At 50.0% G+C, this 25,725-nt stretch overlaps 2 protein-coding genes across 2 annotated transcripts; one reads left to right on the top strand and one right to left on the bottom strand.

The window, feature by feature from the left end:
- Positions 1-428: 428 nt before the first annotated feature.
- On the bottom strand, positions 429-8,032 carry LOC124478136 (A disintegrin and metalloproteinase with thrombospondin motifs 8-like). Its single transcript, XM_047036303.1, has 9 exons — positions 6,878-8,032; positions 5,906-6,145; positions 4,945-5,074; positions 4,587-4,754; positions 4,059-4,351; positions 3,390-3,576; positions 3,005-3,177; positions 2,641-2,816; positions 429-2,293 (listed from the first exon to the last, which is right to left on the bottom strand). The coding sequence occupies exons 1-9, from the start codon at positions 7,625-7,627 to the stop codon at positions 1,558-1,560; spliced, it is 2,853 nt and encodes a 950-aa protein (XP_046892259.1). The 5' UTR covers positions 7,628-8,032; the 3' UTR covers positions 429-1,557.
- An 851-nt stretch (positions 8,033-8,883) lies between these two features.
- On the top strand, positions 8,884-15,886 carry LOC124478137 (A disintegrin and metalloproteinase with thrombospondin motifs 15-like). The gene is made up of 9 exons (XM_047036304.1): positions 8,884-10,126; positions 11,041-11,173; positions 12,283-12,450; positions 12,725-13,008; positions 13,186-13,366; positions 13,473-13,648; positions 14,187-14,362; positions 14,722-15,124; positions 15,374-15,886. The coding sequence occupies exons 1-9, from the start codon at positions 9,149-9,151 to the stop codon at positions 15,770-15,772; spliced, it is 2,898 nt and encodes a 965-aa protein (XP_046892260.1). The 5' UTR covers positions 8,884-9,148; the 3' UTR covers positions 15,773-15,886.
- Positions 15,887-25,725: the final 9,839 nt, after the last annotated feature.

The following is a 25,725-nucleotide window of genomic DNA, read 5'->3' as shown; positions in this document are numbered from 1 at the left end:
CTTTCGATAATCTATATTGTTGAAAGTTGAATTCAGAGGCCTATGAACAGACACCTTGGGCATGCTTTTGCGTACTGAAAAGTCTCACCTTTGTCTGATCTGTCAATACTAATGGTCTTGTTAGCGGGGTCCTGTTTCAAGAAGGCCTATTATTGTTGTACTTTAACCATTTAAGATGGCTAAAACATCATCAATGTATGAAGCAATGATGAAGAACTTGTGGCGTCCATTCGTCCTGGGATATGAACTTTGCACCCATCTGCTGTTGATGGACGGAAAGGCATATTTTCGAATGGGTGGGGCGCAGAATCGAGACTTCAGCATCATGGGTCCGTATTGGTCCTGCAGACATGACAGCTGCCTGGGAAAATGTGAAATGTTGGAATCTATATAACCTATACAGTAAGATCCCATAAGATGAACACATGTTGAATTTGACCGTTTTATTGTAGACGTCGTAGGCTATAAATATCAAAGACAGCAGCATTGCATCGCTAAAAGGTTAAAATATGTCCGTAGTGAAAACTTTACAAAAAATAAATAGCTTGAAAAGGAAGCTGTAAAAGTAATTAAACAGGTCCTTCACTGAAGGGATAGCATGTTTTGTCTCTTTGGGTTTATGACATACTGTATGTGGGAATGATAAATACACTTAAACACAAAGAGAACTGGAAACAACAGAACACCAAATTAGCTCAAAATAATATGTCACACACAAAATAAAATTGGTTGATATGCAATGAAAAGTATTTTGTTTGATATAACTTATAACATCTCTATAGTGACTTGCTTCTCAGATGGTCTTCATCCATCCCTACCACCTGCATCAACCTAGAAGACGCCAATGCTCGTCTGAGGAAAAGTCCCCTTGTCTCTCAGCCTGGTTTCTTCTAGAATCTAGATGCAAAATTAGGCTCTTACACAAAGGCTGTGTAAACTCAGGTTAATGAACACTCATGTCTCAGTTCTCATTAAGTAACCTAACTGTTTGATTTTATCTTCGTGGCAGTACAAGTGAACCCACTCCTACAACACCACTATGACAGCTAGTTCTACCCTGTATTCTAGGCTGTATTCTAGGCTGTGTTCTAGTCTGTGGTCTATGCTGGGACGGGGGCTACAATGGGATCTGGTGGTATGAGGGGGAACTGATGTGAGGGGGTGAGTATGAAAAGGAGATGTGGAGAATCTGGCCAGGAGGTTTTCTCTTATAAAGTGAAACAATCATTTTTTTCTTTATACAGTTAAAAAATGTTATGTACCGCTTGTAACAAAGCAACAAACACAGTATGTTCACCTACTTACAAACATAAAACTAGTATCTACAACATGAGGTAGATCTCACTTGGTTCAAACACAATAGTGGTTCTCAAACAGTCATGAATTAACAAAAAATCTACTGAGGCTCATTGACTATTCACATGTAATGATGGCACCTGTCCCAGTACTGATGCACCCTGTTCCCTGTTCTTCTCAAGGCTCAGTCAGTCAGGTTAGAGGTGGGGGTTGGGTGTTGTCCCTAACCTCCCTCTCCACCACTCCATAGCTCTCCAGTCCTCAGAGACACTCCTGGTTCAGACACTCTCCAGAGACTGGCTCTGGCTGCTTCGCAGGGTCACACCTCTCCTCCGTCACCATCTTCCCGGTATAGTCCAGACACACCACGCTTCGTTGGCGTTGCCCGGCTCCGCAAGTTCGAGAGCATGAAGACCAGGGTCCCATCTGCCAGATTGGGCAGGGCAGGTCACCACATGCCCGGATGTCTGAGGGCTTCAGGTCCTTGTCACACTGACTGGACAGGAACCCAGCACTGTCTCGACACTCCACGTTCCTCCTGGACCAGCCAGAACCACAGCTCTTAGAGCACTCCGACCATTCTCCCAGAACCCATTCTGGCATACCAAATGGCTGGATCATATGCAGGGATGTTTTCCTGTCCTTGGGCTTGATGAATGGTGTGTCCCTAGGGATGAAGAAGGTGTATTTGATCTTGGGAGGGTTTGCATCCATTCCGGTGGCCAGCAGCTGGATGGTGAGAGGCTGGCGAAGCGTCTGGAAGCTCTGGATCCTCTCCAGCGTGGTGGAGGAGCCGCTGTACTTCAGCACCGCCCCCGCCACCACCACGTCCTGCTCCACCGTGGACACAGAGAAGTTACCGTTCAGCACGTAGCCGCCGTCCTCCCGCTGCACCGCCAGGTAAATGCCGTCGTGCTTCACGCCCCTGTGACTGCGCTGCTTGATGTCGATGTTGGTGGCGCCAGCAGGGATGGTGACCACATCATCATAGCCATACCTGCGAGACGGACAGACAGGAAGTTACTGTTACTGACAGACAAGAAGTTACTGTTACTGACAGACAGGAAGTTACTGTTACTGACTGACAGGATGTTACTTTTACTGACAGACAGGAAGTTACTGTTACTGACAGACAGGAAGTTATTGTTACTGACAGACAGAAAGCTGTTGTTAGGCTGCTGCTAGCCGTCACATAGTACTTATTCATATGATGTATCATCCAGTAAAAACACATCTGCTTTGTAAATGTTGACATTTACAACACTTTAACACTGTTACCAGTTGTTATGATTGTGACATGTATTTAGGGGCTGGTTCACAGAGCAGTGCAGTCCGTGTCCTTACGTGGCTCTGCTGTGGGATCCAGTGATCTTCCTGCAGCTCAGACCGGTGCCGCCACACACACCACACTTGTCCATCTTCTTACTGGAGCTGATCACAAGGTCGCAGCCTGCCTTCACACACTGGCCCCGGACACACACCGCCGTGGTATCTGGACCGCACGTGGTGCCGTCCACCACCTGCACAACACAGAGCCACATGACGACACACTCAGTCACACACGCAGCTATACACTATGCATACCCTACATCCAGCTGCACACAGCTGTCAGGACCTCTCCCAGGTGCAGCTTCATCTGCGGCAGGAGCTGGTTTAGTCCCCAGCCTAGACTGGTGGTCATGAGTGCTGAGTGAACAGATATGCTCACCTTGGCCTCAAACACCCTGAACTCGCTGCTGCCTTGGGCCCGGCAGACCAGCTTACACCGGTCCCTCGGAGACACGCCAGTGTACTTTGGGATCCACTGCTTCGCGTTACCATGGAAGTCAAAGTGGACGGGGCGGTTGTACTTCTCACACTGCTCCTCCCTGAAGCTCTTCCCTGGGGAATGAAGGGGGAAAGAGAGGGGCATGAGGCATGGTCCAACTTCAAGGTAGAAACATTCAAGTCATGAACTTCAATTTTAACTGCACACAACACTACATGCCAAAGACCAACAGATGACACAAATGAGAGTTTCATGGTAACCAGGTTGTTATGGGTTGTTAGCATCCGCAACAAAGCAGGCTCCAGTAGAGTTCCCGAGGGCGTACCTTGGTTCTGCTGGCAGGGCTGGGTGTTACAGGACTGGTACTGGACTCTCTGGCCCGTGCAGTACTGCCCTCCATTCTGAGGAACTGGATCGGAACACTCCCGGTACGAGAACTCAACCCCGCCTCCGCATGTTCTAGAACACTGTTGCCACGGCCCCCAGGCTGCCCAGCCGCCGTCTAACGCCACCTGGCACAGAGGCACAGCAGAGACCTATTAGAGCTTCCGCCGTCTCCTTGACAACCCCACCACAGTCTGGACTGTAACCGCTGGGTCCTGGCGCTGTGGCTGGGCAAAGGCTCCGCACGCGTGCTCTGTCAGGCTCCAACAATCCTGACACACAGCCACAACCCACTAACATAACCTACAGAGTGTGTGTGTGTGTGAGTGTGTGTGAGAGAGAGGAAGCGAGAGAGAGTCAGTGTTTTCCAGAGGTTTTATTAGTGGTTAGCAGTAAGTGCATAATTGTGTCAGCTTGTCTGAATTGATCAAGAGAATCCCACTGAAAGTGTTGACCAGGATCTCTGGTTAACACAGGATATCTAGTAAACAGAGCCTCTCTAGTAAAGAGCCATCTTCTGTAAACAAATGACACACTGACACACTGGCAGGGCCAAACCACATAACAGCTGCCTAGCCAAGCCTTGTAAGGTAAGGCGTTCCAGTCTTACCCGAGGCCGTGTAGCTTCCAGGTAGGACACACACTCCCCGTCCAGGCACGTGCGGTTGGCTCCGCAGGTGCTGCCGTCGGCCCAGGGTAAGCTGGAGTTCCGGGTGGTGCAGAGGGTGGTACCCTCCTGCCAGCACCAGAGCTGGCTGCAGAATTCACTGGCAGAGGTGTTAGGGCAGCGGAGGTACTCCTCTCCGAAGGCCTGCTGGCACTGGCGGTCTAGATTGAAGGCTACGCCTGGCCTCTCTCTGGGGAGGGGCAGCACTGTCTCCGGGGGGTCAAGCAGACAGTCACCTAGGAGCCAGGCACACAGACAGATGCACAGGTGAATATCATACTAAGAGCAACATCCTGACGATCAATTTTACAAAGATATGGGATTATCTGGCCCTGCTCAAACGAACACCCTATATCCCACCCACCACAGCCCATACACCAGCCAACAGAACCAAACAGAACAATTCAGAACCAAATAAAACCAAAGAGAACCAAATGGTTAAGGAACTAAAAGATGAAATGCATGACCTACCATGTCCGTTGTCGAAGAACTCTGTGATGTAGAGGGCGCTGCAGGGTGACCAGGGGAAGGTCTGGTTGAGGTGGACGAACAGAGGAGCCATCATGTGACCTCCTCCCACATCTCCAAACAGACGCTTACAGGTCGGGAAGTCATCATGGGGCATGCTCAGTACGTGGCCTGATGGGACAGGATGTAAGGACGTTTACAGAGGCTCTGTCTGCTTAGTAAGACTACAGCAAGGCTACACAAAACAGGCAGAGTCTATCTATACTTTGAGATTGGAATTTAGAGATTAGAGATCAGTTTCACTTTCAATGTTACTACCAAACAGCTGTGCAGGACAAACAGGAACAGGAAGTGGACCTACCCAGCTCGTGGGCAGCAGTGTAGGCGGCCTGGAGGCCATTGTCCTCGATGATGGAGCAGCTCCTCTTGGGGTCACACATGGTGCCTACGTCTGCCATGCCCAGCGTGTCACAACTCTGACCACAGATGTCCTGGACAACAGACAACAACAGACATCAACAGCAGACAACAGACACAGCGCAGTACCAGGGAATTCATTCCTCCTCCATACAAACACCACAACTGGAGTCTAAAGAGAAACCCCCCCCCCCCCTCGTGGCCGCCATGCCAAGCCCCCCCCCCCCCCCCCCCCCCCCCCCCCCCCAGGACTCATAGTGAGAGTCTGGCTCAGCAGATGGTCTCTTCTGCTGAACTTAACTCCTCTGTGTCCCTCTGTTTTCACCATCACATCAAGAAACATGTTTGTCAATGTTTCCATCATAAAAGAAAAGCAGATAAATATTTCTGGCAGTCGGCTGAGGCTGCGTGGGAGGAGCTGAGATTCCTACAACGTTCCTCTAACAAGTCTGGCTCAAAGATAGATGTTTCCTGGTCCGCCAACCCAAACCACCAGACACAAGTCTCCCTCCCTGATCCAGAACCCATCTGGACCTATGGCTGGTTGGTCCAGCTCAGCATGGAAGTGTACACCTTGTTCTGCGGGGGAACCCTCACATACCAGCAGAACACGCACTGCAACATGTGCCTCATGTCTTTTCAGGCAAGTCTGGGATGTCCTCTCCTCCTGAGAGGGGCGGGGGGGGGGGGGGGGCAGGGGGGTTTATTATCTGTACTGTCAGCATGACGACTCATTTATGGCCACACTAAAACAAGTAGGGCAGATGCAGTTGGGCAGGAAATAAACAAACTGCAATATCGATGTTTCCATTAAGATCAGACACTCGTTAACAGCTGGCTCGCGAGACAGGCATCCACCCCTGACTGTGCACACACACACACAAACAGACAGACACACACCCTACCTCTCTAGTGAACAGCACAGCTGTATCATAATGTTGTGGGTGGCGCTGGCTGGGCGGGTTAAAGAGCTGCTGCCAGGAACAGAAGTTCCTAAGGGCCACGCCGGCGATACTGGAGAGCTGGGGGCCCACCTCGGAGTCCTCCACCAGCAGGACCTGCACCACCACCAGGGTCACTGGGCTCCTGAGACTGGGGTGGCGGTACAGCTGGGCGGCCAGGGACATCAGGGTCAGGATGTAGAGCTGAGAAGGGAACACACACACACACATCCACGCACACATAGCAAGACAACACACAACACACACATCCAAAGATTCCATGCACACACATCCACACATACAGACAACAGACACACATTTTTTTTTAATTAGTAACCATCTCATGTTTTGGTGATCCTCATTTTTTCTTCTGTTGGCGGTGGTGTTAATGATGGTGATGAAACAGGACTCAGGACTGCAGTGAGTACCTCCCCAGGAATGTGGAACTGAACATAACTGACATTGCTGTGCGCTGACTGACCTCAGTTTTCCCTGCTACTATAGGAGGGCTGTGAACCCACCCCCTTCCCCGTAAGTGCCACCCCCCTTCCTGCTCTGAGGGCAGTATAAGCACATCCACTCCTCCAGAGCCCCCCACACCGCCACCACCACCCCAAGGCTCCTCTAACCTAGCGTCCCAGAGAGCGGCAGACAAAACGTGACCACCAAAACAACACCTTGCAACTGTTACTCATTTTGAATATTGCAATCTTTCACAAATGGTTCATTTTCATCTCAACGTTAGATTTTTCTGAGATAAATAATAATAGCCTGATAATTATTATTATTATGATATGAATTATAATTATAAAACAACGATTGATGCAAAATAAAAATAAACAAATTACAAACGTTAACTTTTTGGTGCTGCTCCTAACAGACAATTTTGAACATAAAAGCCTGCTGTGGACGTGAAAACAAGCTTTAAGATCTCACCTGTATTTCGTCTCCATACAAATGAGTCATGGACGCATCAGCCACCACGAGCGTCTCTATAAAGCGTGGTGCTGACACGAAACGTTTCTGCCGCGGTTCGCTCTGCCCGCCTTCCTCAGCTTTGAGAGTTGAAGTCTCCACGTCTTGTATTAAAACATTTTCCTCGTTCAGGCGATCAAAGAGCCCTCCAGGGGGTTTCTGTGACTTCCTCCTCTTGATAACGTGTATCTGTCCAGTAGAACGTTCGAGCCTCCCTGAACCCATAACTTTGGGTTCTATCATGTATTCGTTTCCTTCAGTTATGAACGACCCGATAATGCCGTGACATAAACTGACAGCTACCACGGAGTTCTGTTTGTTGTCCACGGTCCCAGAGAAGAAACAATCCATCATGTGCTCTTTGCTTTCTTCCGTCTGGTTGATCATCTTGTGCAGGTCCGCCTGTGCTTCGGCCGCTGGGTACCCTCCTTGGTCACCGGCGGAGTTGCCTAAAATGCTTGGATCTTTTGCTTTAATGCGTTGTATTGTAAGCGAAGACGATAGAAAGCTGGTGTCCGGGACCAAGTTTAGGGTGAAATCTCTTCCGAACGCACTGAGTCTGAAACTCGGTTGCCCCTCACTCCTCTTCCAGAACCGACCGCCTCTCCTGTTTATATGGAGAGGAACGATGTCCTCGGACTCAAAAGAGTTTGAGTCGGCAGTGTTGAGAATGCACAGAGCCAAGTAAACTAAACACCACACCGAGCACATCTTCTGTCCTTGTAATCAAAGTAAACTCAAAGTGTAGGATAAATTTACCGTTACTGGTTGACCATGTGCGCGCAGCTATAATCTCCAAATATAGAAGCCTCAGAATCGTTTGTGATCAGATGGTTATCAATCGTTTTATTTCTAGAGTTAAGTAATATAAAAAATAAAATAAAAGATTCAACCGTTATATTAACTATAATGAAGTGCCAGTTCCCCTTACTGTATGTCACAGCTTGTTTTAGTCCAACTGTATACAGACTGTTGGCGTTGTCATCCTATTACTGTAGAACCAGGGAAGCTGGTCAAAGCAGCACCGCTGAGGTATATATACTGCGACTCTTCAGACATAAGCGATGTATTTTTGATATCCCTCGTTGCTGGAAACTCTCCTCCCACTCGCGCCTCATGAGAGTGTGATAAACGGGCCCAGTGAGAATGGACCGACACTCCTCCTCAGAAACAGCCTGACAACCCCGGCCCTATTATTAACTCAGTACAGCGGGGCGTCCATACTACGCATAGCTGAAGGTCCGCCGGTCAGTTATTTCTGAGCTGCTGGTGATTGACAGCTCACATCAGAGCTGCTTTGCGGATGGGTTTCCTCACAGCAAAACAGCCACGGCTCCTTTCAAATAGCCTATAGTTAACGTTAAAGTGTTCACAAAGATTCATGATTATATAATAGCCAAGTTGCAAAGCACACGGAATATGACACTGCAGGTCTCAAGCTACAAAAATGTTTTTGGTTCTGTATGAATAAAGTATGTCTGGATGCGTGGTTACTGTTGTACCCAGATGTCATGCGTGTAAACTGACTCCGTGCAGTGATCCTAGGGAGCTTCAGGCCAGCTTTTGATGGGGTCGAGTTTGGGATGTTCGAGTCCCCAGTGGCACTGGCACAGTTACACCACCAGGTGTCAGTCTTGTATCTCGGATGTCACGGAGCGCGGCTGGTGAGGCAGGGAATGAGGAGAGATTCAGGCGCAAACAGGTGTCACTCCATATCAAGATGTTGCCTTTGATGATTGCATAACGATGGGATTGTTAATGTGAAAAACAGTTATACACCTATACTGTCTGGAGAGAGATAGTATTTTTAAGGCATAAAAACGGACAACTTGTTTCTTACAGAGTTTTGGATGATGCATGAGCTTTACTGAGAGCCATTTCAGGTCTTACTCAGTGGGTGGAGCCGTTTCAGCTCGTGCCACATGCTGAGGAGCAACAATAATATTTGCAGAGCCGCAAGTGGTTGAGGTCGCAGAGCGGGAGAGCGGGAGAGCGAGAGAGCCTGTCCCAGCACCTTCCCGCATGATGACAATACTCGCTGTTTATACACGAGTCCTAAACGCCCAGACCATAGAGGAGAGGCTGGGCGCGGCGGAGCGGTACATGATGGTAGAAGGTCGCATCCCACATGCATCTGCGCTCAGAATTCGCACGAGAGCAGTTCTGTGCCTGTTATAGGTCATGGTTTTGAGTTCATCATCGCAAACAGACGCACGAAGATCAAAAACTTGAATGAGGCTCCCCGCGCATACAGCAAAGATGTCTGTAGTTATGCGATCGTTGTTTTTGTTTATGGATGTCCTGTTATTTGCTGAATTTACCTCTAGTATGGAAGTCGATATTTGTGTACCCGTTCGAATGGATCAACTACCTGGAAAGCATTCCGGTCGTGGAGAGGAGAAGATAAGTGACAAGGAAGTGGTATTCAGAGTTAGCGCTTTCCAGCAAGAGTTTATCCTCAGCCTCAGACAGGATTCACATTTCTTGGGGCCAGGCATCGCCCCGGAAAGCGGCTCCTCAGCTCCTAACTCCTCTGAGTTGAGAAGCTGCTTCTACTCCGGTGACGTTAACGCAGACCGGGATTCCTACGTTGCCCTCAGTCTTTGCAAAGGTCTCCAGGGCGCGTTCTCCTACCGGGGCATGGAGTATTTCATTAGTGTGAATGAGAGCGATACTTTTTCGGAACATTCAACCAGTTTTGAGCGAACTCACGTCATTCGCCGGCGGGGACGCTCTGAATCAGGTAACAGTCCCAGCAGAAAGTGTATGGTGGGACCCGGATCAGAATTTAACATCTCTGGGTCTTTGGAGAAATACAGGCACAGGGGAGGCCCGGAGGGTGGCGGACTGTCAGATAACGCGCCGTTGATCCTGAGCCGGCCACGGAGGTTTGCCTCGGTCCCCAGGTTTGTGGAGGTTCTTGTGGTGGCGGATGAGTCCATGGCCAAGTTCCACGGTGACGACTTGAAGCAATACCTGCTAACGCTGTTGTCGGTGGCGGCGCAGCTTTACCGTCACCCCAGCATCCTCAACTCCATCAACCTGGTGGTGGTGGGTTTCATGGTCATTAGCGAGGCGGACAAGGGTCCGAAGGTCTCCAGCAACGCAGCTCTCACGCTCAGGAACTTCTGCTCCTGGCAGAAGAAGATAAACAAGCACAGTGACGCCCATCCGGAGTACTGGGACACGGCCATCCTTTTCACCAAGCAGGTATGAAGGTGCTGTTCTGGATCTCGTTCACATGTGTTCTGGAAAAGCCTCAGTATCAACAATGGCACTCACTCCAGGAGAGTTTGTTTTGCAGCTGTTAGAGGAGAGTGTGACGATCTCAGCCATGTTTGTGTGGCTGTGTCACTGTGTTATTGTGTGTCTGTGTAATGTGTTAGTCTGTACAATAATTGATGTGAAAGTGTTAGAGTACAGTCTTAACAGTGGACCAGGGGTGAGTCACGTTTCCCCTCACTGGTACACCTCAGGGAAAGAATGGGAAGTATCCATTTCTGTGTGATGATGTAAACCTGCCTGCAAGTATCCAGCTGTGAGTGTTTTGTCTTGCCCTTCCCCTCCTCTTCTGTTCCCTGGTCTCCTCTCCACCTCTCCACCCCTTTACTAAAGCCTCGCCTGTCAGATGTCTGTAATGAAGCAGTGAGGAAGTAGAAAGCAGCCTGAAAAAAAACAGCCTGTAACAACACTGCCTGTGATGAAGCAGTAATGAAGCAGTGTGAGAGAGTGCAGAGGGTCAGAGGTCAGGGGGAGAACTAGGGTTCACTGCCTCAGCAACCCTGCAGCAGACACATACCCTTATGATATAATCCCTGGCAGGATGCTTTATGACTGCAGCAGCACAGGCCCAGAATTGCAGATATTCACAGAGATTGGCACAGGGAGTGACAGTGTGTGTGTGTGTGTGTGTGTGTTTGTGTGCGTGTGTCAGCGTTAGAGAGAAAGAGACAGAGATAGAGAGAGGAAGTGGGATCAGAGAGGAAATATGTGTTTCTCATATAGAAGAGGGAGAGGAATATAGTGTGTGTGTGTGTTTTATCATGTGTTTTACAATTAAATCAAGTTCTAGTCAGTTCCCATCTGACCCTGTCCTGGATAATAACACCGTTGTGTACCTTCAGGACCTGTGTGGGGCGTCTACCTGTGACACGCTGGGCATGGCGGACGTGGGCACCATGTGTGACCCCCGGAGAAGCTGCTCCGTCATCGAGGACGACGGCCTGCCCTCCGCCTTCACCACGGCCCACGAGCTAGGTCAGTAACACCCGCTGTCTTTGGTCGCTTTCTAAGACCACTCTTGTTCATTGGCTGAACACCTCGAAGCAGAGGGATGGCGACACATGGTGGAAGTCCCTACAGTGTGCAGGCGTTTCAGTTGAGCAGCGAACTGTTCACCCGGCCCGCCTTGTGACACAAATCAATTTGACCTTCTCCTTTCTACAGAAGATAACAGTGTGCGATCTCAAAGTAGAGGTTTGTTTAACATAGACCTCAGGGCAGCGGGCAGCTGCTCCTGTGTTGATAACCCTCTGCATGCTCTGTACTGTGATCCTGTAACTGTACACTGTGGCCTATCCACTCGAGCAAAAAGGAGCAGGGATGTTTAGCTTTCATGACAGTGCGTGTAGAAGCCGTGCTCTCTGTGTAGTGAGTCCATGTGTGGACGCCCCAGGCTTCTCTGACACCTCATGCATGTGCACCCTCAGATTATACTGATCTCTTACATGTGGTCAGGAGATGGAGAGAGGGAGGAGGGGCGGGGAAGGGGGGGGTGAGGGAGAGAGGGAGGGAGGGGGGAGAAAGAGGGAGTTGAGAGAGAGAAGAGAAGAGAGAAGGTGGTTGCACTCTTTCCTCACTGTCTCGTGTGATTAACTGGCTGTCACTCACGCCACGGTCCGGCTGACACTGAGAGGTTTTCTAGTCAGGCCTGGCCTCCCTCACTAAGGGCTGGCAAGCTGGGGGGCGGTTGAGTTGAGCAGAGGCAGGGATGAGCAGAGCTGAATGTGCGGCGGGCCCAGGGGCTGCAGTAAAGGAGGAGTTCCAGTCCAGATGTGGAAATGCTTCCAGATGAGAGCGGGCCCGAGGGGGCTTCGGTTTTTACGGTGCCCACATACATGATGTCATCACGCCCATCTCCCTTCAAAGCTAGCCCTCCTACACTCACTTTGCTCTGGCGATGTCATCCAGTGTTTGTACAGGACTGTGTGTGTAGCGCATCATGGGAAACCATTACACTGCCTCCCTTGTGTGTGTGTGTGTGTGGTTGCTCCCAGACGTATAGTGATATTTTACGTATGTGCTAGTTATGTAACCGAACATTTGGTATTATCATGCCACTGTAATACGCATACCTATCCAATCAGGGCACGTGTTCAACATGCCGCATGACAACGTGCGTGCATGTGAGGATGTGTTCGGAAGGCAGAGGGACAATCACATGATGTCGCCGACGCTGGTCCAGATCAGCCGCCACCAGCCCTGGTCGTCATGCAGCGCCGCCATCATCACCGACTTCCTGGACCGCGGACATGGTCAGTCACTTCCTGTCCCAGTGTCACTGTTTCCTGTGTTTGTCTCTTCTAGTTCCCACAGTCCCACATCCTAGAGATGCCAAGATTAGTCTAAATACTATTAACAAATGTAAAGATAAAACATTTCTGATTGATTGATTTTTTTGAATGTATTTCCATAAAGTAGTCCACCGTTCTATAGTATATCAGCATAGTGCTGTACAGTACTATATGTCTCTGCTAGACCAAGCTGAGCAGCAGCCAGTGTGTTAACATGTGTGGTTAATGATACCAGGTGACTGTCTGCTGGATCAGCCTGCAAGGCACCTCTCTCTGCCAGACAGCCTGCCAGGCAGCATCTACAGCCTGCCCCGGCAGTGTGAGTTAGCCTTCGGCGTGGCCTCCAAGCCCTGCCCCTACATGCAGCCGTGCTCCAAGCTGTGGTGCACAGGGAAGGCGCGGGGCCAGCTGGTCTGCCAGACCAGACACTTCCCCTGGGCTGACGGGACAGGCTGTGGGGGGGACAGGGTCTGCTACCGGGGGAGCTGCACCCACAGGAACAACACAAGCCAACCCAGGGTGAGCTGGAGGGAGGTCCTGCCTCAGGGATTAGACTCAGAGTGCTCCATATGACATGCATAGGAGATTACATATGAGACACTTTACAAACATTTTGGGCAAAGTTCTAGAAATGTGTGTGTTTGTGTGTGCATTCATGTGTGTTTGCGTGTATGTGTGTATGTGTTCCCATGGCAGGTGGATGGGCGCTGGGGGAAGTGGGGTGGCTTCGGCCCGTGTTCTAGGACCTGTGGTGGAGGGGCCCAGCTGGCCAGGAGGGAGTGTGACAACCCAGCACCAGAACACGGGGGGAAGTTCTGTCAGGGTCTACGGGTTCGGTACCGCTCCTGCAACCTGGAGCCCTGTGCATCACGCAAAGGTACGGACCCCTGGAGGACCCCACACACACACCTGTGTCACGCACAGATCAGTGGTCCGCCCGGCATGTTCAGACAGCATGTGCTCTCCCCCCACACCCCCCACAGGGAAGACATTCCGGGAGGAGCAGTGCGAGGCGTTCAACGGTTTCAGCCTGAACAGCAACCGGCTGAGCTCCTCCGTGGTCTGGGTGCCCAAGTACTCGGGCGTCTCACCCAAGGACAAGTGCAAGCTCATCTGCCGGGCCAACGGCACTGGATACTTCTACGTCCTGGCTCCTAAGGTACTACCTGGCTAGAACCGAGTAGAACCAGACTGCATCTGCTCTTCTCTGGTTCTAGGGGCTTACCGAACCAGACCGTGCTGATTCCTATGAATTATTTAAAGAGAGAAAAGCTCTTTTTATTACTTTAGACTTTCTATCTGAGAGAAATGGAGGTGGAAAGAGAGCATAGCTGAGAGTCAGGAGGCCAGAAGAAAGAGAGGAGTGAGGAGAGCAGAAAGCAGAGCGGGGCAGTGTTACTAACAGCTGTAAGCTGTCAGCTCTGTTTACTGTGTCAGTACTGAGACAGTGTGTTGCATCAATACCAGCCAGGCCCCTGATCCTGGTTCTACCTCCTAGCTTCTGCCCTGAGATGGAAAAGCTCAGAGCATTCAGGTTTACTTACAGCAGCTTATCTGTCCTGTCCCCTCCTCCCTCTCTTCCTCCCTCTTACCCTCCCTCTTATCTCTCTCTTTATCTCTCTCTGTTTGTCTCTGTGTCTCTCTCAATCTTTCTCTCTGTTTGTCTCCTGTGTCTCCTGTGTCTCTGCTCTCCCCAGGTGGTGGATGGGACCCCCTGCTCCCCAGACACAGCTGCCCTGTGCGTCCAGGGGAGGTGTATCAAGGCTGGCTGCGACGGCAAGCTGAGCTCCTCGAAGAAGTTTGACAAGTGTGGCGTCTGCGGGGGAGACAACCAGAGCTGCAGGAGGTTCTCCGGCATGTTCTCTAAGCCCACGTAGGTGCTCTGGCAACTCTGCCTACAAACGTACAACACCACGATTCTCATCCCGTAGGTGCTCTTTTCTGATGTCTGGAAATTCATGGAAAAAAAAAATACAAGTATAAAAAACATTTATGTGGTAAGATATTGTGAGTGAAAAGTTCAGATGACCACCATAACCCTAACTCGACGGACGCTCGGTGCAGCACACAGCTGTCACACCTGCCTGGTCCACCGCACACACCAGTCTTTTCACAAACCATTACGTTTTTAGACTTGTAATAATCAAGTAAACCATTACAAAGCAGAACTGTCACTGTAGTTACTTGTACCTTCCAATAAGGTCCCTAACTCCTCGCCCGTCCTCTCTCCAGACACGGCTACAACTTTGTGGCTAAGCTGCCCGTGGGCGCCACCAACATTGACGTCCGCCAGCGCGGCTACCGGGGATTGGTCAACGACGACAACTACCTGGCTTTGCGTGACGCGCGGGGGCGCTACCTCCTGAATGGGAACTACGTGGTGTCGGCGGCGGAGAGAGACGTGCTGGTGCCCGGCGGCCTGCTGAGGTACAGCGGCACCTCCACCTCCGTGGAGACGCTGCGCGGCACGCGGCCGCTGCAGGAAGCACTCACCCTGGAGGTGCTGTCCGTGGGCAGGATGACTCCTCCTCGCATACGCTACTCCTTCTACCGGCCGGGGGAGGGGAGGAGCAAGGAGGAGCGGAGGGGGGAGGAGGAGAGGAGCCGCAACAGTGTTCTCTTGGACAGCAACCAGGTGGAGGGGAAAGGGAGAGGGAGGGAGAGAGAGAAGGAGAGGGGGAGGGAGAGAGAGAAAGAGGGTGGGAAGGAGAGAGAGAAGGAGGCTGGGAAGGAGAGAGAGGAGGGAGGGAAGGAGAGAGAGGAGGGAGGGAAGGAGAGAGAGAAGGAGGGAGGGAAGGAGGGAGAGAAGGAGAGTGGGAAAGAGAGAGAGAAGGAGGGTGGGAAAGAGAGGGAGAAGGAGGGTGGGAGGGAGAGGGAGAAGGAGAGTGGGAGGAAGAGAGAGAAGGAGGGAGGGGTGGAGAGGAGGGTGGTTGGGTTTTGGGAGGCGGGGGGGTGGGAGGACTGCTCAGTGAGCTGTGGCAGTGGTGTGCAGCACAGGGCGGTGCAGTGCCAGGGCCCTGCAGGGGGGCCTGCCCCGGACTGTGACCCCCTCTTCAGACCCCCAGGCAGCAGGGTCTGTGGAGGCCCTTGCCCCCTGTGGGAGGTGGGACCTTGGTCACTTTGCTCCAAGAGCTGTGGCCGGGGCTTCAAGCGACGCCAGCTACGCTGTGTGACACAGACGAGGATGAACTCACCCAGGGAGCACTGCTCCGGACAGAGGAAGCCTCAGGAGCTGGACCTGTGTAACCTGGGGCCCTGCTCCAGCCAGGGTATCCTGTCATGAACCCTGGTTCTGCCCTGGCCCTTGGACCATGAAGCCTCCTCTGGATCCTGAGAACCTGGGGCCTTATCCTTGTCCCTAGGGCCCTGTCCTGGAGGGTGAGGTTGTTAGGAGAGTTAGGAGCCTCACAGACATGGAGAGGTGGACATGTTCTCGTCCTGAGACAGTAAGCTAGGGATGCAATATGTCTGCTGTAGGACATGGGACATTAAGGTCATGAGTGTGCTACTGGACCTGGAACCCTCCAGCTATGTGATTGGATACTGCTGAGTGCATGAGACTGCAGGGAGAATGGAATGAGTGTGTTTGAACTCCATAAAGGGTATGGAAAAGAGGGACAAAGTGTTAGATGATATCTTTTTTACTTTTATGGTCCACCTACCTCTAGCAGGACAACACACACACAAACTTGCATGTGCACACACAAACACATACCCACACACATGGAATTACAAAGACATGCTGGTCAAAGTTTGGGCCAAGTTCTTACACAACTAGCTAAATCAATCAATCACTGGATTGCATACATTAAAGTGAAATGCAAAACAGCTTGCATTCTTTATCTGGGGGTTTGCTTTACCCCATGTTTATAAGAACATGAAACATTAAAGTTGGTTTATTAGTACTGCTCTACGAACAATGTATCTATTTTGGTTCATGTATCAGTTGTATATGCCATTGCTAGAGTACATGTGTCTTAATGGAAGCCATGCTTTGTCGGCACGTTTCCTGCCAAAGACACGAGCCTGGTGATCAGAGAAGCTTCAGAACTGCTACAGTATATTCCGGAGAAGAACTGTTAGAACACTGTCCCAGGGTTCCCTCATCTGCCTCTCTCCTCCTTCCCCCACATCCTGGGTCTCTCACTGTCCTGAGACGTTCCAGGATCCTCCCAGCTGAGCCATCCAGTACCCAGACTGAGGGACAAACATACCTCCACCTCTGTATACTGTACAGTATAGAACCATGTCAAGTGAGTCTAAAGACCTCACAAGTGTATATACCAGTCATAGGTGAGCTGAAAGACATGACAGTTGTTCTGTATATATGGCCTTACTGATGTAGACAGGAGTGAGGGGTAGTTCTAACCTGGCATCATGCTGTTGCCTTCATGTTCTTCTGTTGATGTTGCAGTGATACTACCTGATGAGTCGGGTTCCCTCCTTCACAGACTCATCGCTCTGACATCATCAGTGGGGATGTTTCTCTCTGTTCATTTCTCTACTGGTTTCTCCACTGTTCTCTCCAGTCCAGACAGTCACTTCAATGTCTCAACAAGAAGCAGATTGCTTTGCTTTCGACTCCGGTCTTATCAGACATCACATGGAGCAGTGGTGTGTTCCTCCTCTCCTCTTTATCTCAACTCCTCCTTTCGCATCTGTTTTCCTTGTGTTTCTGTACCATTGATCCTCTGTGAGGGTATACTGTGTATACATCTCTGGAGCTGTGTACGAATACATCAACAAGCCGTGTGTTCTTTTGTTTACAGTAAAACTTTACATTACAAAGAATTGTATTCTTTAATTTCGTTATGAGGAAATGAGTAGCCAGCCAATCTCCAGCCACAGCCACAGCCCCAGCCCCAGCCACAGCCCCAGCCCCAGCCCCAGCCACAGCCCCAGCCCCAGCCCCAGTCACAGCCACAGCCCCAGCCCCAGCCCCAGCCACAGCCCCAGCCCCAGCCCCAGTCACAGCCACAGCCCCAGCCACAGCCACAGCCACAGTCCCAGTCCCAGCCACAGCCCCAGCCCCAGCCCCAGCCCCAGCCCCAGCCACAGCCCCAGCCCCAGCCACAGCCCCAGCCCCAGCCCCAGCCACAGCCCCAGCCCCAGCCCCAGTCACAGCCACAGCCCCAGCCACAGCCACAGCCACAGTCCCAGTCCCAGCCACAGCTCCAGTCACAGCCCCAGCTCCAGTCCCAACCCCAGCCCAGGATGGTTGATCGCACACACTCATTCAGGATCAGGCTGGTTGCTGATTCCGAGCCTGGTGAGGTTAGGCTGTAACAGTCATTTAGTGTCAACCTCTTCCCTGGCCTCACTGACAGCTCCGGCCACGCCCAAGTCTCACTTCTGGTGTCCAGCTTTGAAGCCATGCTCTCAATTTTCCATCCTTCAAACCAAACACTCCAGCTCTCTGAAACTGTATAAACTTAATAGCGTGTGAATTTGTGGAATTATAGTAGGAAAATCAGTGTGTGAATGGTACTGATTATCAAGTATATCCCACGTTTGTAAATGTCAACATTGGCAGCCAGGTGGCCAGCTAACAATTTCCATGAGAAAAAACTGTTAAATCTGGAGGTACAGAGAAACACAGGTAAACTGGGTAAAACGTAACTGTTTGCTTCATGTTTTATTGACAATAACGTCCTGTGTTCCGAGGGCATGCTGGCTCGGAACAGGGCTTTCCCCTAGGAAAGATGCTGCTACCAGTTTTATAGGAACTTTACTTTGTTCCATATCCAGCAGGTCTTTGGTTTCCTGGACCTTCATCAACATGTGCTCTCCTCCTATAGCACCCTCAATATGGAGGCTGTATTGAGCAAACACAGAGATGTATAAGGGATAAACCCCAGGCGGAAATCACATTAACTGCTTCACACCACGGAGCAGGGCCGAGACAGACACCCTGTCAGGGGGAGAAAAGATCCCTCCATCTGCCCCCTCTCGTCTCCCAGTCAGCCCTATTCACCCTCCTCTCACGTGGCTTACTGCCTCGAAGGGTTCAACGAGCTGCTCTGGAGAGCCATTGTGGCTCAACAGTACCCAGCGCCCTCCCCTCTCCCAACAGCCTCCACTGGCCAGGCGACACAGATCACTCTGACCAGCGTGTCAGAGCTGAGCGCACTGGGACCAGGGTGGGCCTCTTGTATATAGAGGTCTCTATGCATCTATACAGTTCTGTTGTGTTTTGGAGTCCATTTTGTTTAAAGCTCATCCAAAAAATAGAATTTGAGTCCATATGAGTACACTCCTCAGTAAACTTGCACTGCACTTTGTTTGGGTCTTTTGGGGTTTATAAAGGTTTTCAGTATTGGTTCATACACAGTACGTTTATAATATGGGTAGGCGCTACAACCACTGTTCAGGGTGCACATTCATGTATAAAATGTGGTTTATACAGGATCATAGTGAGGGTTCATATAGGTTCACAGTACTATGCAGTGCTACCAGGGCAGAGGGGTCTACTGTATTATTTATTGAACAGTTTATGTCCTCATTGCGGGATAGGGATGTGGTAGGAGATCAAATAACCCATAAACAACCTCTGCTGGCGTCTGGGTCACCAAGCCCCATCCTGCCTGAGGTCAGGGAGAGGGGAGGAGGACTGTCTCTCTGGATGTCGCCTGGTTGTGTCATCCTCTGTCTCTGTAAATCACTGGAATGCAAAGATGAGGGGAGGAGAAGAGAGTTGTGATGACGTCTCCTCTGGAGTGCTCCTGCACAGATCTGGGGTGAAGTTCACATGCAGGCTGTTCTACTCAGAGATCTGGAAAGAGTTGCCACTCGGGACATTGAGGACTTCTGCCAGGTTACCATCAGGACAGAGGCTTATAGGGAACTCAGAAATGCGTTGTGCTGTGAGCAGAGTGGAGTTTATCCACTGAGAAGCAGGGAGCTGTCAGAAGTCTGTCTCACACCCCCATATAGCACCTGTTCTGCTCCACAAAGGCAAGCATGAAGAAAACATCCTTCAGAATTGCAACTGTGTGTTTTTTCATGCAGCTAAAATTAAATGTAGTGGTAAACAGTCTGCCTGGGTCCTGGTCTAGATCTGGGTCTAAGTCTTGGTTTGGGTCCTGGTCTGGGTCTTAGTTTCCAGAGAGTTAGCGTCCTGGTCTGTGTCATGGTCTACAGATATTCAGGGTTCTGGTCTGGGTCCTGGCCTGGCTTTAGGTCTACAGAGAAAAACTAGGTCCTGATTTGTAGAGAGAGTCATGGTCATGGGGTCATGATGATCACAGCCTCAAATGCAGCCAGCCAGCTGAAAACATGAACAATGGAAGCTCCACTCGCATGCGAGGCGCTGCACAATTTGAACGCCTGCTCACCCTCACACAACAAAGGCGCCTGTTGTTATCTTAAGGGGGTGGGAGCAAGGGATGGAACGGATGGATGGCAGGAGTCCACTGGGGATAGACGGATGCGAGGCAGCTTTAACCTATCCTCCTTGGTGCCCTGCCATGGCATTTCTTCACTTAGATACACAACACACACCTTAGAACACGTACACACATAAACACACACACATCCTGTTCTCAATCATACTGCAGACAAACAGAGAGGAGCAAGAGGGAGAGAGAAAGAGAGAGAGAGAGAGAGAGAGAGAGAGAGAGAGAGAGAGAGAGAGAGAGAGAGAGAGAGAGAGAGAGAGAGAGAGAGAGAGAGAGAGAGAGAGAGAGAGAGAGAGAGAGAGAGGGGAGAAAAAAAGGGAATTGGAGAAAGTTTCTCTGTGTTACTCTCTTGGGGTAAACTCACAGAGAGCCAGGGTGTGTTTAATAACACTGGGCTCTGCCTGGTAAACCCTATCACATTGGAGTAACTCCTCCAGGGCAGTATGAAAGAGAGACCAATAGGGAGAGAGCGGAGGGGCGGTGTTCCAGAGGGTGGTTGTTCAGAGAGGTGACTAGGTGGAAGGTTGTCATCATGAATGTCCAGGAAAGGATTGGAGGACTGTGGCTCTTCTGTCTCAGACGTCACATCAGAGGCAGCCTAATTAACTGCTGCTTGGTTCTGTCCAACTGGGCAGGGACTCCCTACTGTCCAGCCCTGTGTCTGTGGTCACTCAGTCACACCACAGCATGTTGCTGTTGTGAATGGCTGACCGGGGTTCAAACCTTACTTTGTTTCTATGCAACAAGACTGTCTAAGTCAGTCAAGCTTACCCAGTAAGTCGTATAGTAGTTTCGAGATCTTAGGTCATGGCAGAGGAGTGGTTCACAGAGTCAGATGTAGTAACACATGACAAACAGACTTGATGAGGTATGATCCCTTCTGATGATAGCTCTACTTTTGATCTCTGTAATGAAACGAGTTTGTTCCAACTTGTTGCTAGGGAAAGTTATCACGAAGATGAGTTTAAATGTGCACTCTTACCATTATCCCACTTCACACACCCACCAACCCTGTTCAATTGCAGGGTTGGAGGTGATACTGCAGATTTGGGGGACAGGAAGACAGCCGCCAAGGTACAGCCTGACAGCCTGAGTCCATGGTTACGGTCCTGTTAGGACATCAACACTGAAAAACTCCAGAACATCAGAACTATAATGCACCACATCTTGAATTTTAGAACTTTTGAACATCACATTTTAAGGACATCATAACATCAACTGTCAGAATCTCAAGAGCAGTAGAACCCAGGCTCAGCTGCCACACACTGTGTTAGTTAAACAGACGCCAACATCAGAAGATCCAAAACAGCAGAATATCAGAATAATAAAACATCAATCCGCATTTCAGCACAAGCAATAAATCCCTGGATGATGTAATCCCCCGAAGCCTGGCCCAACAGGGAGGTCTGAACAGGAGAGACCACAGGCTGGCTGACTGACAGGGTGGACTAGGAAAGGCTAAAGGTTTGAGTCTGGCCTTTGATCCATTCACCACTATCTTCATATACCACTGCCAGCCTGACTCCAGCTCCAACATGATGAAGTAGAAGGGCAGCAGATTATTCAGTACAGGTGCAGGTGCAGGTGCAGGTACAGACCCAGTTCACATTCAGAATGGATGATGAAATCTGCTGGATACTGAGATTGATAGGTGAGAGAATTCTGGTATTTTACAAGGTATATAAAGGTGTTAATACCACTCAGTCTCTGTGTCTATCTTTCTCTCTCCTCACTACCTCAACCAACCATCTCTCTCCCTCTTTCTCTTTCTCCACCTCTCATTCTCTCTTTCCTCTCAGACATCTTCTTCCAACATTTTCACGGCCTGTTAATCCCAGCATTCCCTGCTGTGGGTCAAGCCTGCATGGAGCGGAACCTTCTCTGTCTCTCCAGATAACTTTCAGCTGTCTCACGTCGTCATTCCAGCCCGATGATGGCATAACAGCAACCAGGCAATGCTCCTCGATAAATCCCGCTCTCTTGGGGCGGGGGGCATGTTTTTCTGCTGGACAGACTGGTGATCGACACCTCAAGAGTCACGTGTGAGGACCACGGCACCATGACCATCATATGAAACTGATAAACGCCTTGAAAACCAAACGCACATTCCTTTGCAGTGATCCCAGTGGTGCAGAAATGTTGTGAGCTCATACAGGTCGGTACGTGACTGAAACCAAACTCTGCAGTGATGTCACATCTGGGCCCTAGAGGGCAGGCGGGGTTACACCTCTACGCACAAGCCTGTTGGCTAGCGGCTAATCCGGTCTAAGCACAGCCACACAGACATGCTAACATACAAGTGTGTTCAACATGACATGGTGGAGACATAACACATGGGGGGCCAGGGAGGGCCGCCTGAAGGCTCTACAAACACCAGCATGAGCTCATGAGAGAGTTGTCCACAAGCCCCAACCCCCCCTGAGAGACCGTGAACACACACCATTCATCACCAAACAGAAATGCAGACTGTTTAATCTGTATACCTAAAAATCATTAACCCTGTGCGATCGATTAGATGCGACCAAAATGAAACACCAATCCTATTTTATGCCAGCTGTAAATTCTGATTATTGATTGCTGTTGAGGTAATGGAAGTAATCAATAAAGATTTGCAGACCCCACCCGTCCCTCTGCCTCCGCCACAGTCAGCTGCCCATCCATCAGACCCAGGCAGCAGCTTAATATCCAACAAGCCATTAGCCTAACAGGGAGGGGCAGCTAAGTGCTGCTATGAGACTCGGGGGATTCCTTAGTCAGACTGAGACATGGCAGTTTGGATCTAGAGGCAGACCAACGGGCTCTAAAGACAGAGCAACTAATGATACAGACAGAGCAGAGTCTGGAGCTAGACACAGCAGACAGGTGTTGAGACCTAAAGTGATGCCACCAACAGAAGACAACTGAGGTCATTGTCAGTGACACAAACAATGATTATAACAAGACAACTACTCCTGTCTTCAGCAAAGTTACATCATAACAGGCTCCACTAGCTGAAGATATGGAGAGAAGGACCTGTCCGGGGTAGGAGAGGAGGAAAATAGACTAAAGGAAAGGAGAGGAGAGGATGAAGAGAGAATAGAGATGAAGCAGTGAAAATATTCTGTTCTCTTTGCGTTTTGAACTGGCTTCATCCATCACCCGATGAAGAGAACCACATTTGTAATAATATCTCATTAGAAAAGAACCAATCCTCTCCTGTCCTTTCCTCCCCCTTGCCTGGTAAACTAACAACTCAACATGTTTTTGTAAAACATTTCAATAGCACAGTGCTGTTTAGACAAACTTGCAACAGACAAAGCAGATAGTGTTGTTTGACTGGTGTAGCTCCACTGAAAAGCCCTCTGTTATTACAGGAATCCTGGAGGAGAGGAGAGGTACAGAGAAAAGATGTGAAACCGAGAAGAAAGAACTTTCTTTATTGTTGCCTCATCCTGAAATAAAAACAAAATCTCCAGGATCAAAAGTAAACAGTGACACATTTGATCCTCACATCATCTTTAATGGAAGGGAAGAATCATCCAGCGACCATGTGGCTTCCATCCACGCAGACATGTGAAAATATGCAGGCATGTGTGGCTAATAAAGATCACTTAATTAGTCCCCGGCATCTGCCTTAGCTTCATCAGACTTTAGCTTCCTACTCATCAATGCTATCATGATTTGATGATTCAAGTTAGACTTGGGCCAAGATAGCATGTGTAGGGTAGAGGGGTCAGAGGTGAGCCGTAGCAGCGCCATTCCACAGCCCCGATCTGTGAGGCCTTCACGTCAGCCTTCTGCCAGGCTCCTGGCCTTTGGGACCTTCTGAATTGACACTTTCTAGAGTTCAAAACTGTGTCTTTAACAGAGACACAAAGGGCATGAACAGTCTGTGGTAAATTAGACCTTACAAGGTCAGCCTGTCGTAAATCTTCAATAATTAACCTCTAAAGTGAGTGTGACTTCCTTGACCCTGTGCAGACTACGAGGATTGTTCCTGGGTCTGGACTCTGTCGAGCTTGAGCACCTGGGAGCCATTACTTTCTGTAAAACCAAACACTGCTGGCTAATTAGCCACGCGCAAACACCATGCTGGTACTACACTAGCACCAAGCTGGCACAACAATAAGAACATACTTGTGTCACAGGTGTTGTCACATCACTCTCAATACACATTTCCTACATCTCTTACCCATACCGGGGTTCAAACTCCTGATTCACACACAAAATCCACCTCTCACTAACACCACTTCATCCTGGTAGCTTTCGATGGCGCAGGTGGGTGGTATTTACACTGAGTGAATTAAACCAATTCTACTTAAAGTACAGTACAGTTACAGTAGCACCTCACTACTACTACCCCTCAAATACCCCTTTTGGCTCTGTTAAATTGCTGCACTAGTCCACACTTGACCGGTGGGGATCTCATTCTATTATGACTGTATCTGTTAGTTGCTCCTGGCATTCTCTAATCCCGCTCTCCCCTCTCTGTCCCCCTTCCACACATATCCCTTGTGGGGGGTTTGAGCTGTCAGCACCTGCCTGGTCGTCAGTCTGCCAACGCTGGACCTGGTCGTCAACCGGAAACCAGTCTCCATGACGGCCAACAGCGAGTCTCTCGGTCCTGTCCTACATCTATAAAGTTCAACAATGGATTTTGGTTTTTCAAGACCCATTGACATTGTATGACAATGTTTACCCTGTGTTCTGCTCCTCTCTCCCACCAACCGTCTCTGGAGGAGGGGATCCCTCTCTGAATTGCTCCTCCCAAGGTTTCTTCAATTTTTTCTCCTGTTGGGAGTTTTTCGGGGAGATTTACCTTGTCTTCCTTGAGGGTTTAGGTTGGTTGAGGGGCAGTTCACAAGAAAATACACCATGCTAGCACCACACTAGTGCCTCAGCGGCACCATCTTGACACTTACAACCAAGGACAGGCCCAGATTAGGATAAGATGTCTGGAACTACCAGCACTAACCTGATAACGTGATAACATGGGTTGTTGTAGACGTGTTGCTGGCAGTCACAGCACCACTGGAATAACCTTTCCAGTTACACCACCAAACAGCCGGGGTTTAAACCCAGGGTGAGTTTAACTCAGCTGCAGCCACATGAGGGAGAACATACAGCTTTGTTCTTAGTCTGCTGCTGCAGGATAATAAGAGTTCAGTTGAACAGATTGCATGTTTGAGAGACAGCATGGCAGCAAGATAGATGAGAGCTGGTAGGCATCATTTCACACACGCAAAGATACACACACACACACACACATACACACACACAAAGAAACACACACACACACATAGATACACACACACATACATGAGCCTTTCAGAATGTTACCTGTCTTGGAGGTGTACAGTAATTCACGTTCCACATAAATGACGTTTCACGTTTCCCCCACGTAATTCACGTAAAAAATCACAATCATGAATCATTCCCCTGAGGGGGAGAGGTATTATCCTGGAGGTGCACAGGGGGAGACATGCTGTCCTGGAGGTGCATAGGGGGAGACATGCTGTCCTGGAGGTGCATAGGGGGAGACATGCTGTCCTGGAGGTGCATAGGGGGAGACATGCTGTCCTGGAGGTGCATAGGGGGAGACATGCTGTCCTGGAGGTGCACAGGGGGAGACATGCTGTCCTGGAGGTGCATAGGGGGAGACATGCTGTCCTGGAGGTGCATAGGGGGAGACATGCTGTTCTGGAGGTGCATGGGGGGAGATATGCTGTCCTGGAGGTGCACAGGGGGAGACATGCTGTCCTGTAGGTGCATAGGGGGAGACATGCTGTCCTGGAGGTGCATAGGGGGAGATATGCTGTCCTGGAGGTGCATAGGGGGAGACATGCTGTCCTGGAGGTGC

Source organism: Hypomesus transpacificus, chromosome 15, assembly GCF_021917145.1.
Source record: "Hypomesus transpacificus isolate Combined female chromosome 15, fHypTra1, whole genome shotgun sequence".
In the NCBI taxonomy this organism is placed as follows: Eukaryota; Metazoa; Chordata; class Actinopteri; order Osmeriformes; family Osmeridae; genus Hypomesus; species Hypomesus transpacificus.
This window is presented reverse-complemented; position numbering and strand designations above follow the sequence as displayed.